This window comes from Aspergillus oryzae, chromosome 2 (genome assembly GCF_000184455.2).
Source record: "Aspergillus oryzae RIB40 DNA, chromosome 2".
NCBI lineage: Eukaryota > Fungi > Ascomycota > Eurotiomycetes > Eurotiales > Aspergillaceae > Aspergillus > Aspergillus oryzae.
This window is the reverse complement of record NC_036436.1, coordinates 3806860-3820774: the sequence shown is the minus strand read 5'-3', so window position 1 is coordinate 3820774 and position 13915 is coordinate 3806860. Positions and strand designations below refer to the sequence as shown.

Sequence of the window (13915 nt, the reverse complement as noted above, 5' to 3'; positions counted from 1 at the left end):
GTGACTAGCATTTACTGTAGGGAACCTCGAGATCGCAATGTGATACTTGACAATGTCTAGAGTAGAGATAGGGACCTGGAAATGGGTATTATAGGCTTATGCCAACTGTAAATATAAGAAAACTCTAGGCACTCGCGCCTCGCGCGACTCTTCCCAGCCATCGAGTGGTCAACAAACATAACTAATGCTGTTTGTTTGTGGTTCCGATTTAAATCTCAGCCACTGCCTGCTTGGGTCTAGATTCGTCCTGCACGTGCCACTCTGCCCCACCGCCCAGGGACGGCATGCAAGAGATCGATAGTCAAGTTGTCAAACAACGAGGTATCATAGATAGAACTCGTATTATCCAGTAAATTTTCCATAGTATATGCTTTGTGAGAGTATACAGATGGAAATGCTGGGGTCTGATAGGCAGAGGAGGGATAATCTTGTTGAAATCACTGTATAGGACGAAATTGTATGGTAGCTGATCGCAAGAATATGTTAATCCGGCTCACATATAGATACACCCTCTAGTACTACATTGACAAGCAATAGCCCTTCAATGCTATACTATATTAGCATGGTATTCATCGAAACTAAGCGGTCAGTTTTATAGAGCATGGATGTCTACACATCGTTTTCGATTAGGAGAATATCCTCTAGGAGTTAGATACAGCTGTTGGTTACATATAAACTGACGGATCGATAAGCACCGAGACATCTTCAGACACAGAATGGAGAATTGAAAATGAAAGAGATATTGATGCCTGAGCAGGCTTACGATATAGACACACTTGACAAATATATTGTTCGTTTTTTTTTATCAGACGGGCATGATGATTCTATATTGAGCCGTCTTGAGTAATGACATCATCGGCCTTTTACTGATCTATTATTCCGTAGATGAAGGTCTACATATCCGTACCTGTAAGCGGACCCCATCAGTTGACCTATCCAATTCATTTATACTTCTGAATCGAATTCATCCTAAAATGGCCTTCCTCTCATTGGCCTTCCAAGGGCTTTCTCTTACCCCGTGACAGCCCAAGTGCGAAAGCTTTCCCCGCATTTTGAGGTTCCGAAGAAACGCCAACTCAATGCACCATTAAATCCAACACCACTCCGTTTGCGCATTGCGCCTGCATATCATCTTCTCTATTCGTTCTTGTTTACTCGACATTTTGCTACCTTGCTTATTGTCATATCCTTTAAAGTATTCATGGTAGAGAATCTCTTACGCCAGGTAATTAGGATTGGAGTAGATCATTACTGTTTGGGATCTTCTCCGACACCATTGCATCACGGGGTTTGCACGTGGTCGGTGCCTGCATACCTCTCACATCCCCTCTTTTGCTTCTGTGTTATTTTCTTTCTTTCGCTCACCTATCACTCGTGATCAATCCGACACCACCGTGATGCGTTTATCCTTTACAGTACTGACAGCTGCCCTTCAGGCGGCAGTCAGTACGGCATCTACCTTGACTCCGCCCGTCCTCCCGCTGATTGTGCGGAATCCTTACCTCAGTACTTGGTTCGGCAATGCCCGTGAGGCGCCATGGTCCAAATGGCCCATGTTTTACACTGGAGAGGAGGTTGGCCTCTCCTTGATGGCACACGTTCCTAGTACGGGGACCGTGTATCCGTTGTTGGGCAAGCCCCATGAATCCCTGCCTTCCGATTCCGAGTAGGTATACCCGGAGCAACCAGGGCCTTTGCCTATGATCTCTAACAAAGACATAGTTCACCGGAAGTAGCGTTCCCAGTTTACCTTGGAGCCAACTACGATGCGTCTACCACTAACCTGACCTACCGCATCAACTCGGATACGTCGGCTTCTACTCCGCTGAACATCACTGTTTCTTTCTTATCTCCTATTACGCCTACATCGACTCTGCGGCAGTCGATCCCGGCTTCATATGTGACCATCCACGTTCATGGTGATGTGGCTGTCAATGTTTATATGGATGTCAATGGACGATGGGTAAGCGGAGATGCGGGCAGCAAAATCACCTGGCAATACGATGGTTTCGATGCCAAAGGCGGCAAGCCTACTCTCCAGAGATGGCGATTCAAGAGGGAAACAGAGCTGCTGCTATCAGAGATCCGTGACCGGGCAGAATGGGGTACCCTTCACTTTACTGGTCCTGCTGTTCGTGCCCCTTGAATTAGTGTCATCGCGAATTGTAAATGTTATGGCTAACGTTGAGATTAGAACGTTCAATTTCAATCTGGAGAAGCCTTAGCTGTGCGGCGAGGATTTGCCGCCGAGGGAGCCTTGCGCAACGAGAATGATGGCGCTTTCCGTGCCGTCGGTGACCGAGAACCGGTCTTTGCATTCTCCAAGTCTTTCATCCCCTCGAAAAAGTCAGGCCCTGCTAGCGACAGCGTGACTTTCACCCTTGCCCTGATCCAAGATCCGGTCGTCCAATATGCCTCTTCACGCGGGCTCACCTTGATGCGGCCTCTCTGGAGGTCTTGGTTCTCCAACGAGGAGGCACTACTCAGCTTCCATTATCATGATCTGGCTAATGCGGGCACGTTGGCCTCCGACTATTCGGAACAACTAGCCCAGGATGCCTATCAATCGGGAGCTTATGACTATGTAGATATCGTAGCGCTCTCAGCCCGACAGGTCATGGGAGCAACCACCTTTGCTGGGACACCTGAAAACCCGATTCTCTTCCTGAAGGAGATTTCTTCCAACGGTAACTTCCAAACTATCGACGTTATCTTCCCTTCATTCCCATTCTTCCTCTACACGAACCCACGATGGTTGGCCTATCTCCTCGAGCCACTGATTGAACATATGTTGAGTGGACAATATCCAAACAAGTACGCTATGCATGACCTGGGAACTCACTTCCCCAATGCCACTGGTCATCCAGACGGCAACGATGAGTACATGCCTGTAGAGGAGTGTGGCAACATTCTCATCATGGGTCTGGCTGTTGTGAATTCCTTGCGTTATTCTGCGGACTCGACGGCGGCTTCCGTTTGGTCTACTCGAGGCACAGCCGCTCAAACATCTGACAAGAACTCAGGCTATTTCCCTCTGGATAATCTTCAAGCCCTGGGGGGGATTGATAAGCAAGACGGAAGATGGGGCGGTGGTGCCCAAGGCGAGCACTTGGCAGAGAAATGGGTTCAACGCAGTTACAAACTCTGGACTCAATGGACCAGTTACTTGGTAGAATTCTCTCTGGAGCCTGCTAACCAACGTAAGGACCCTTTTGTTTTGCGAAAATGAAGGGGAAGCTAATGAATGTAGTTTCCACGGACGATTTCGCTGGCTGGCTGGCTCTTCAGACGAACCTTGCCCTTAAGGGTATTATCGGTATCAATGCCATGAGCAAGCTAGCCGAAGTGGCTGGACACAAAGCGAATGCATCATATTATAAGGTTGGTACAGTCAATGAGACTTGAGAGTGGATCCCCTGACTCAAATACAGAATATCGCCGATACCTACATCGCGAAGTGGGAAGAATTCGGCATGTCTCGAGACGGCACGCATGCTAAACTTGCCTATGACTGGTATGGATCTTGGACTACGATTTATAACTTGTATGCGGATGCCCAGCTTTGCTTCCACCTGGAGGGCACCGACATTTCCCCTGCACATGGCAGTCAAAAGTCACTCCACTCACACTCCGGGAAGAGTGGATTCGTCCCACATCACATCTACCAGAAGCAGTCCATCTGGTACCACTATGTACGGCAAAAGTACGGTCTTCCCTTGGACAGCCGCCATCTGTACACTAAGACAGACTGGGAGTTCTTCTCTATGGCTGTTGCCAGTGAGGACGTGCGTAGTGAGATCCTCGAGTCCGTCGCGAGATGGGTGAACGAAACGGTGACCGACTTGCCCTTCACTGATCTGCACAATACTGAAGGCAAGGGCGAGTTCCCAGGGCCCAACTTCTTTGCTCGACCGGTGATTGGGGGCCATTTTGCCTTTTTGGCTCTTCAGCGTGCCTGTGAAGGTCGGGCGATGGAGGGATTGGCCTTCCTTAACGGAAAGCCAGGCTTTGGAGATGACTCGGTAGCATCTGCTGAGACGCTCAGCCAGTGGGAGGCCATGGCAGCTAAAGCGGCGGAAAAGTTCAAGTTTGACGGGTATGAATCCGAGAGGGTAGAATTGTAATCTTTTGGATTCGTGTATATATCCTATCTAATCGGTGTATGTGAAGGGTTGGTAAGAGCTGGTAAAGTTTGGAGAGATGAAGCATAGCACCTTTGATATTGACCAAAGCTATGTAAGAAGGCGACAAGATACGTATATAAATTTCAAAGGGTCTACTGCAACTGCTCGCATATTGATCACTCATCTGCCATGGTCACTGTTCGTTGCTCAGTATTGTTCGTATACTTACCAACAGCAATGCATCATAGATATTGTATGCTTCCCAATATGAGAAGTCCACAGCGCATATCTAGGACTAGAGAAGAGCCAGGTTAGCCTATTCTGCTCTACCTCAATGTGGCCAAAAAGAACCCATAACAGACCTGGAACAAAACAGATATATTTTGATTGGATATCTCTTCCACAAAACCTGGCGCCGCCACAGCGTCGAACTAGAGTCTGGATTTTTGATCAGACTTCAACTAGACGGGTCACCAGGGAATTGTTTGAGGCTATTAAAGTATAATCGGAAGGCTGTGGGAGCCTACCTTTTATGCCCGTTGGCTCATGTTTCGTTTGTTTCAGATCTTTGAGACTCTTGATAATCCTTTGTCGGTTCATGGCTCGAACCGCAGGTCTGGATGTAGGTTCTTCTTCTATATATAGTTTGTGGTGGTGGAGTTTCGGGGGATATCCTGGGTTTCAGGCTGATTCAATCTGAACCTGATGTGTTTCTGATGAGGCATGTGAAAGAGTCAGGTCTGAAATTCGTAGACAGGCCGAAAAGACAGTGATCAACTGATCGTAGTCAAGACTAGGAGGGTGAGGAATAATCGAAAGTAGAAGAACAACAGACTGAATGACACCAGGCTATACTCCGACTTCCACAAATGGAAGTCACCTGCCAACGCATATCAAAATCACGAGCAGCCTCCAGTTTCATAGCATAGGATCCATCAAGAACTCACCTACTAACATTACCACACCACATAATCAGCCAAATACCGTCTCTTCCCCAGTCATAGCCTCTCATCGCCACGACACCCAACAAGAACCACTACAACGTCCAACCTGATAGGACACGCATTCACCTGCAATCCTACCCACTAGAGGCAAAAGACAAGACAAGTCTGTCCCAGAGAACAACCGACCACAGTCTGAAACGTCACATAATTTGCCAATCCAGGAGCGACGCCCGCACTGCCCGTGTCTGTGCACATCAAGTGCATGTAAACAAACAAAGAAACCCATCTGGGGCCGGATTGGCTGCCCCGACTGAAGCTTTGCGCTCAAGCGGCCATCCCTGCATGCAATGGCAAATATGCCATGACCAAACGCATGCAACACGGCATACTCCGCCCCCAATGGCCCTGATTCGCTCCTTGCTTGATTAATCTGGACCGTCCCATACACCCGCGCAGCGTGGGTATGGCCATAATCCACCGTCGAGGCGGCTCGGCTCCTCACTAACCTTATGCCATAAGGATGTTCTGCCTTGCTATTTTTGAGTAGGGAGGATTGGGTTTCCGCTCGTTCATATTTGCGTTTCACTAGTGCTGGGATTGTACAATGGCACGCGACAATGATAACGGCAGCCAGCCAGTTTAAGCTTCAGACTGGTGTAGTCTAGACATGTTCTAGTTCTACTGGGGCCTCTATCTCCGTAGCCCCCACGTCAAGGATCAACTGAATGGGGAGCAGGCGAGTCGAATGTTCTGAATGGCGGTGGGCCGACGCAAGGTGATGGGCAAGTGTTAGGGCCGAAGCAAGATGCAGATGTGCATGGCTAATATATGGCTTAGCTGCTCTGTCGATCGTAATGTTGGCTCGGCCCGTCTAGAGCTTGGGGGCTGATAACCCTATTAGGATGTGTGGCGATCTTCACCTGGACCCTATGGGAAGAAGGACTTATAGTCCGTTTGGCAGGTGGTGGGAAGTGATTCTTGTCGATGGTATGCATGCCGTGCAATCCTCTCTAACCATGGCGTAGCCAAACAAAGAAGAAGAAAGATAAGTGCAATACCCTCATCTCCTCCCATACTCACCTTCCACAAGGAAGACAATCACAAGCAAATCAGCTACAGTGTAGAAACAGCGACAATCACCCATTCCAAGCCACTATGCAAATCACCCGAAAAGAACCCCAGACGACCAATAACCAGGTCACGATATACAGCGAACACACATAGGCGCCCCTTACTACCCGTAGAAAAAGCAAATTGGAATCCCAGTCACTCCTTTATTACCTACTTATCTACACGCTTCTATCTTTATACCCACCTATCTACCTACAAACATACTTCTCTTCATAACCCTCAATATACATACCTCCATACAACAACCCCAAACAACACCCCCATCAAACACAATCCAGAATAAAAAGAAAGTATTGAAAGATGAACACTCTAACCCCCTCAACCCTCTACATACTCCTCCAATCCTGCTCTACACCCTCCACATTCCATTGGTCCCTATACACAACCAACACCCACGGCCCCCTAACCCGGGGCACGAAACACGATCTCACAGACGAAAAAGCCCCCCGCCGACTCTGGTCCTACAACAGGGCGCCCGCCAATCTACTCGAGTTGCAATCGCAGCCGGTCATCGCGGCCGTCAAGGTGGACGTCATTGACGATGTGGAGATGCTGCGGGGCGCGCTGGAGGAGTGTCTGGGGAATGTGCCGCGGACGGCGTATTCGTCGCTGTTTCGGGAGGAGATGAGTTGTCGGGTTTGGGTGAAGGAGGCGCTGTGGGGATTGGATCAGGGCGGGTTTATTGATCTGGGGGATCGGGGGAATGTGTCTGGGATTCAGGGCGTGGAGATGGAGGTGGTTAGGGCTGGGTTGGTGGCGATGTGGAGGGGTGTTTTTGGGGTTTATGAGTTGGGGGAAGACGGTTTTGTGGTCAGGGAGGTTGGGTAGCTGGGTAAGAATGAGTTATTTATGGTATAATTGTTATTTTACTGGTATGAAATTGGGTATTGGGTTTGGTTGCTTGGAGTTGGGGATTTTTGTGGTGTTGATATGTTCTCTTTACTAGTAGTGATCACGAAGGATGCTACGTTTACCATCATCGGTTTAGAAACAGAGACAATTACAGGTTCACCTGTAATCCCTCCTAGAGGAACTTTTTTTTTTGGTTTGAATTCACACTTTCCTATTTTTTGACATTCAAATCAAATTACATCGGGGCCATTTTAAACCTAAATGCGAGGACCGAAGGGTTTCGTCTCGTGTCATTTCCCGCAATCCATATCACGTCACTTTCCAGGAAGAGGCATCGTAAGGGTTTCTTCAAGATTCTTTTCGTTTTCGACCTTTCAGTGGACCGGTGTCGAGGTGTGCCGGTAGAATACCCCCCCGCTATGAGACTGACTGTATTTATTTGCCGCCAAGGCTGGGGAAGTTCTTCTCGTCCACGGTGACAGGAGCGGTGCGCTCAGTGCGCTCGCTACGGGGACCGTTGCCACGGCCACCACGGGCACCACGTCCGCCACGGCCGCCACGGCCACGAGGACCGCTGTTGCCACGGGGGGCCTCAACAAAGCGCATGTCGACCTCAAGGATGTTCTTCTCCTTGCGAGCCTTCTCACGCTTGGCCTTTTCAGAGGAACCCTTGATGTAGTTCTCGTCCTCCTCACGCTTGAATTCCTTGGCGTTGGCCCACTTGGAGTCAGCCTTGGTGCCCTCGTTGGCGGCACGGACGGGCTTGGCGCTGAAGTCACCGGCAGCGGCCTTCTCAGCGAGGTAGTCGTTATACGACTTGGCCTTCTCAGCAGGCTCGGCCTCCTCGGCGGGAGTCTGGGGCTCGTTCTCGTCGGCCTGGGCGATCTTCTCACCGGCGCGCTCATCGTCCAATTCCTTCTCGCCGCTCTGGCCACCCCAGCCCTGGTTCACCTTCTTTCCAGTGTCGCTGCGGGTGTCACATATGTCAGTTTCGAACGATTCCAGCAAAATCACCTCGTCTGCAATTGGTTCAAGAAAGGGGTGGGGAGGGAGCCTTACGTCTGGCCGGTGCGGGACTGACGGTCGCCACGGGGACGTCCGCCACGGCGGGCACCACCTTCCCTCTCATCGGTGGGCTTCTCGCGGTTCTGGTTGCGGCCAGCGTTGCGGTCACGGAAAGCTATACAGAGTCGGAATTAGCCGGAAGACCCGGATAACGCCAGAAAAGTAGAAGAGACTATCACATACCGGCCTCATTGCCAGAGAAGTTACCACGGCGAGAGTTCTGGCCGGCACGGGGCTGGCTGGGAGCCTCCTTGGGGGCGTCACGCTTGCCTACACGGGGTGCGGGCTTGTCGATAGCTTTTGTGGGAGGAGCGGGGGGTCTGCTGGGGTCTAACTCGGGATCATTGCCTGCAACAGCGAATCGCGCAAGCACGTTAGATGATGTAATGACTTGACAGCGGAGTTGACAATCGTAGCATGAAAGATCAAAGCAAATCTATAGGGCGCAACTCAGGAAGGGTATAAATTACCAAGAAGCTCGTAAAGGTTCTAGATATGAGACATTCGTCAGCGTCCAGTTTCACTTTTTCAAACTTTTTTTTTTCTTTTTTCCCCTCCCCTCCCTTCACCACCTAAGTTCTTCACTAGAGCACTTTTCATCCCCACCAATTGACTTTCCCATCGATCTGATTTCCAAATCCAAAAGGCCAGGGATAACAGTAGCTCCTGAATACCAATCCCGCACTGTAGAAAGCTCTCTCGCACGTACCTTGGACCGGACGTCCGCCATGACGTCTGGTTTTATGAGGGGCCTTCCGGGGAAGGCTCTCCGTTATCGCAGCAATTCGATACGAAAAAAGGGCGGGAGAACGCGACGAGCAAGGCAGAAACCTAGACGACGTAGGTATCCGGCCTGTCCTAAATGGATGGAATGGGGAGTTTAAGGGAAGGGGGTTGATCGGGTGGATGATGACTTGAGGAGTTGGAGCCAAACGTTTGTGGTTGCTCTGTCCCAATCCGGTAAGGTGTGCTTGCTCGCTAAGCGAATTTAGGTATGCGTGCCGTGATTGGTCGACAGCTAGGGCTTTAGCCCGGCTATGGCGTCACGCGGGGCTTGCAGATGGCATCATGGAGAGATCAACATCAACTGGCATCTCGGCCACTCTACGTCACTTTCTTTTCTCTTATGATGATCCATGATGTCGTGAACAGTACTGAGTACTTATTGTAGCAGTACAAGGTGGTATTCATCCTTCCTCCAATCATATTCCTCCTTGTCTCAACGTCTTCAGTAACATTATTACATACATCTTCAACCAATCAAGTAAATCATAGACAACGAAGTAAATTTTTTCCTTTCTTTTCTTGAGACCGCAATACACGAAAGACAAGACGAGCAAAAGAGAGAGAAAAAAACAGAATAGAAATAAACAGCGGTGCCACCTCATAACCCAGCATAACAATATATGTCCAGAGAATCAAGACTGCTCGGCAGTCCCCTTCGGGAGCTTCACACATATGCGCATCATGTACACCAACAAACTATCTTTTGAAACCTCGCAAGCATCTCTTTTTCAATCAACAACCAACACAAGCAAATGGTATCAACCGCAAAACGCCGGGCAATGCTTGAAATCACTTTTGTCTTCCGATGCCATGCCGAGGGATGCCAGAACGAAGCCGGATGCGAATCAGAGTAAAATCAGTTCTTATCCTTATTTCCTATGGGTATAATTCCTCGACTGATCGTAGACGACTATAAGGATAAAAGGGAAGTAGGGGAAAAAATTAACACGGGGTAGCCGAAGTATCGGACCGAGAGTAGAGAGCGGAAAGTGGTGTTTAGTGACGAGTATTATTCTGTTCGTAGCTGAAGGGGGTCTGGAAGTGCATGCTCGCACTCAAGCCAAAGGGATCTGCATCGAGCATGGGCTCATAGTTTCCCAAGAGCTGGTTCGTGTTGTTATATGCTCCATTGGATCCTTCCCCCGAATGTGGATTGAATTGTGGAAGACTATGGTGGCCCATGGAGTGAGAGCCAGGAACCGATGCGGCATTGTTAAAGCCAGACACGTACGGCGAGGCGCCCACGGACGACTCATGCTCCTCATCGATTAGATCGGCCTGAGCGTCATACTCTTGTTCTAGAGGTTACGGTTAGTCACCAGCTCTATCCCAAAGCATCGTCGGAACGAGACGACTTACCAAGCTGATCATAGTGCTTTTGGAATGGCGATGGGTAATATGCCGAAGCGACACGGGGTCCTCTGGGGCCGGCACCGCCCGACAGAGCAGACTTCGGGTCAGTGGTATCGGACTGGGCAACGCTCATGGGAGGCGATGTTTGACTGAGGTTCCTGGAGTGAGACAGGCGTGAGTGTTGTGCAGCCTGCTGAGGGTCGACTCCAGCCGGGGACATGGCTCCTTGGAAAGCAAACCCGGGCGACTTGGCATGAGACGGCGAGGAGACGTGGGACTGAGGCGTAGCCTGAAACTGAGGAGAGGGGATACCATACGCTCCGTCACGAGGCTGTGGCATTCCAAACGGCTCTCCTTTGGGTGCGATCCCAGGAGGATGCCTCTGGGCCGAATTTCGATTCAAGGCTGCGCGCTCCAAGGTTGATGGGGGTTTCCCCGCCATGGGGTTGGGCTTCGGGCCCGGAGCGCCAGCCTTCAAGCGCAGTTCTGCTTGAACATCGATCCCTATGTATGGTCAATCCATGTTCCGTTTTACTTTTTCTGTTTGGTTGATGTGTTTGACAGAGGGCAAGATAGGATGACAAACCTTTCTCAAGTAAGATACGTTCCAACAGGGAGTTCTTATATCGCAACATCAAACACTCATCGGCGGCGGTGCGATGGTTCTGCTGCAAGGTCTGCAGGGACTCTTCATTGCGCTTGATAGTGGACTCGAGCTGACGGATGTACTCGGTGCGACGTTCCCGGAAGGCAGCCTGGGCCTGACGGTTACGTTGCTTCCGTTCCTCAGAGGTCGCATAGATCTAAGACGAAGGTTAACTTTAAAGAAGCTTAAACGATTAAGCCGGGCGATCATAACGATAAGGGTGGTAGATCAAAAACATGATAAGCCAATATAGGTAAGTGACATAATAAAAAAATAAATAAACAAACAAACAATTAAAAGGTACAGGGGTGGGCAAAGATAAGAGAAGCGATCAATCGAATCAGAAACATAATGGGCGATGATAATGATAACCGTAATGCGGGGCCCCAGATTGCCATCACACACACCACATGGCGGGTAAAATAAAGGGGGGAAGGGAATAGATCTTACGTACAGGTTTTCTTCCACCCTTTCGTTTCTGCGTCTGGGCCACATCTTGCGTTAAGATCTCGCCTTCAGCCTCGGGGGTTGATACCGCTGAACTGATCGATCCCTCAAGTACAGCGGGTTCAGTTTTAGGGACAACCGTATCCATGGCGGTGTCATTTGGGTTGGGATTGGAGGTATCAACCATAGAGACCATTGGATTCTATTTGAGGGGAAGTATATCTGTCCCCTTGACCTTCCAAGAAAAAAAGGTTAAAAAAAAGTGGTGTCCCTTTTTGCGTGTATTGAGATACACACGGGGCCTTGGGAAATAGAGTAGTTGAAAATGTTTAACAAAAGATTTCGTAACTGATATCAATCCCAAGTGCCGACCCCGATGATGGCGGACCTCTTTTTTTTTTTTTTTTTTTTTTTTTTTTTCCCTCTTTTCCTTTTTTTCTGCCCTTGTCCACAACAAAACCCTCAAAGGTTGATAGTAGCCGCCGGAAAAATAAAATCCAAAAAAAAAATTATTCAAGATTTTTTCCGGCGGGGTGATTGATAACTTCAAGCGCAAGAAACGCGCGGCTAGGGAGTTAGTAGGGACGTGCGAATAAGGCCAGAAGTTAGCAAGAGAGCCAGCGGAAAGAGTGACATAAAGGAAATTGACGATGGATAAAGAGATAACCAGAAGGTAGACAAGTAAGAAGGAGGAAGGGGGCTGAGGGTGGGAAGATGTGAGGTAAAATTATTTACTAAAAAAATTGGGCAAAAGAACAGGATGTTAATAAGAAGGGGGGGAAAAAAAAAAAGAAAAAAAAAAAAAAGAAAAGGGAAAAGGCGCTTCGGGACCAGAGTGAGAGGAGGAACTCCAACCAAGAAAAAAACAGAAAAAGAGGGTCAGACGGTTCGAGCGTAGAAACTTCTCTTTTGGGGTTAAAGCCAGGCAGAAAGAACAAAAAAAAAAAAAAAAAAACGAGGCCAACAAAAACCCACTTTATTGATTGGACACCGATGGAGGGGAAAAGACAACTATTAGTTTACAGAGTACAATCTAACAATACAAAGAAATAAAATAATACAATTTGCCCGTCAGCGTCTGACATTCTTTTCCTTTCTTTTTCCATTTCTTCTTTTTTAATATAATTGACTTTGATCGCCTCCCTCACCGGGGAACATAGTTAGAGACCAATCCTTCCTCCCAAATGTCATGGGGTACAAGTACATCATTCAATCGAGATCCTCCGTTCGACTTACGATCTACCTACTTAGTAGATATAGTAGTTGAATCTGCCCACACCATGATCTCATTGTCGGGGGGGGGTAGGTAATTTCACTTGAATGCAGAGGTTGCCTATTCCCTGCTTCTACCTTCCCTTGTTCTTTCATTTTTGCCCCCTTCTTGTCCCTCTCTTTCCTATTTGTCTCGACTCTCGGCAACGGCACCAACAGCGCTCCACTCCCAAGAGGTCGGACACTGCCGAAGATCCGCCCTCCGTCCAGCAACGAGACTCGTCAGTGCCTCCGTCACTAGAGTTTCCCCATCTAGGCAACGGGTGGAGAGCGCGAGCAAAGTGACAGTGCATGGCTTCCTCCTTGGAACGTGCTTTGATCACTGGATTCTCGAAGGCTGGGCAAAAAAAAAAAAAGAAAAACACAAAAGAGGGGGAAAAAAGTATGCCAGAGGAATGATGATGTTCATCCCCCATCCCATCCCATGCTTAGCCCTTCTTGATGCCTCGTTCCCATCTGGGCTCCCGTTCGAACTAATGCCGATCCGAAACTCTGGGAAATCATACTGGCCTGGAGAAGAGGGAAAAAAAGAGGGGCGCTAGATTTGGAGACATGCATCCGAAGTCATGCGATGGATCAGAATTTGCAGACCCCGGAGGGTCCCTGTTCGAACAGACAGCCAGCCTCCAGGAGATGAGTAGATGGAGTTACGTCGTATTCTGTGATTCACAGTATTTGGGGGCGTCGTCGAATCGAGTCACGTTTTGCCCGCGGAGAAGGGTTCCTTGTCACCTGACCCCAGTCAAGGTTTTCCACCGGCGTAGTACTTCTCATGTAATTACTCCCTCGCTGTTGACCTTGGCTGTTGGAGATGCACCGTCATAGCACTTCACGTCCTATACCTTCTCGTGCCTCCCGGCGTTCGCTCGGTCTTGGCAAATTCTTCCCCATTCCAGGGTCTCAGGAGTAAGTACTTTGGAACTTGGTTCGGTTTGAGATCTCCCTTTCTCCTAAAAGGACATACATACCATCTCACTTATCCTCTTTCCCTTTTCTCCCAACCGGCGTTCCTGTCCAGTCTGGAAGAGGTAAAACACCGGGATCAGCCGACGCGGTACCAACAGACCGGCTCCACTGTGAACGTTGACAGTCCAGTCAGTCATACGATGTTCATTCCCCATAGAAACAACAATAGCCGAAACTTAAATCCTACTATTTCCCACCATGGTTGGGGCTATCGACGGCGTTTCGAGACGTTGCCATCAGGAGAGGTTCGTCAACTATTCAGTCTTGGCGGAATAGTCTGAGTCTGGACTGTCTTCTCGAAAATATCTCTCATGTGGATGACCGCACGT

The 13915-nt window shown here is 49.1% G+C and overlaps 4 protein-coding genes across 4 annotated transcripts; 2 read left to right on the top strand and 2 right to left on the bottom strand.

Moving 5' to 3' along the window:
• Positions 1 to 1397: 1397 nt before the first annotated feature.
• Positions 1398 to 4124, top strand: AO090003000638 (putative glutaminase; the record flags this gene model as incomplete). The annotated part of the gene is made up of 5 exons (XM_001819746.3): positions 1398 to 1666; positions 1723 to 2131; positions 2195 to 3200; positions 3251 to 3381; positions 3432 to 4124. The coding sequence occupies 5 exons, from the start codon at positions 1398 to 1400 to the stop codon at positions 4122 to 4124; spliced, it is 2508 nt and encodes an 835-aa protein (XP_001819798.1).
• Positions 4125 to 6499: 2375 nt separating this feature from the next.
• Positions 6500 to 7027, top strand: AO090003000637 (uncharacterized protein; the record flags this gene model as incomplete). The annotated part of the gene is made up of 1 exon (XM_001819745.1): positions 6500 to 7027. One exon carries the CDS (start codon positions 6500 to 6502, stop codon positions 7025 to 7027), a length of 528 nt encoding a protein of 175 aa, XP_001819797.1.
• A 459-nt stretch (positions 7028 to 7486) lies between these two features.
• On the bottom strand, positions 7487 to 8846 carry stm1 (putative telomere and ribosome associated protein Stm1; the record flags this gene model as incomplete). Its single annotated transcript, XM_023234975.1, has 4 exons — positions 7487 to 8018; positions 8111 to 8231; positions 8300 to 8552; positions 8826 to 8846. 4 exons carry the CDS (start codon positions 8844 to 8846, stop codon positions 7487 to 7489), a joined length of 927 nt encoding a protein of 308 aa, XP_023090040.1.
• Positions 8847 to 9898: 1052 nt separating this feature from the next.
• On the bottom strand, positions 9899 to 12433 carry AO090003000635 (uncharacterized protein; the record flags this gene model as incomplete). The annotated part of the gene is made up of 7 exons (XM_023234973.1): positions 9899 to 10200; positions 10262 to 10759; positions 10842 to 11058; positions 11356 to 11550; positions 11737 to 12048; positions 12324 to 12359; positions 12410 to 12433. The coding sequence occupies 7 exons, from the start codon at positions 12431 to 12433 to the stop codon at positions 9899 to 9901; spliced, it is 1584 nt and encodes a 527-aa protein (XP_023090039.1).
• Between the last annotated feature and the right edge of the window lie 1482 nt (positions 12434 to 13915).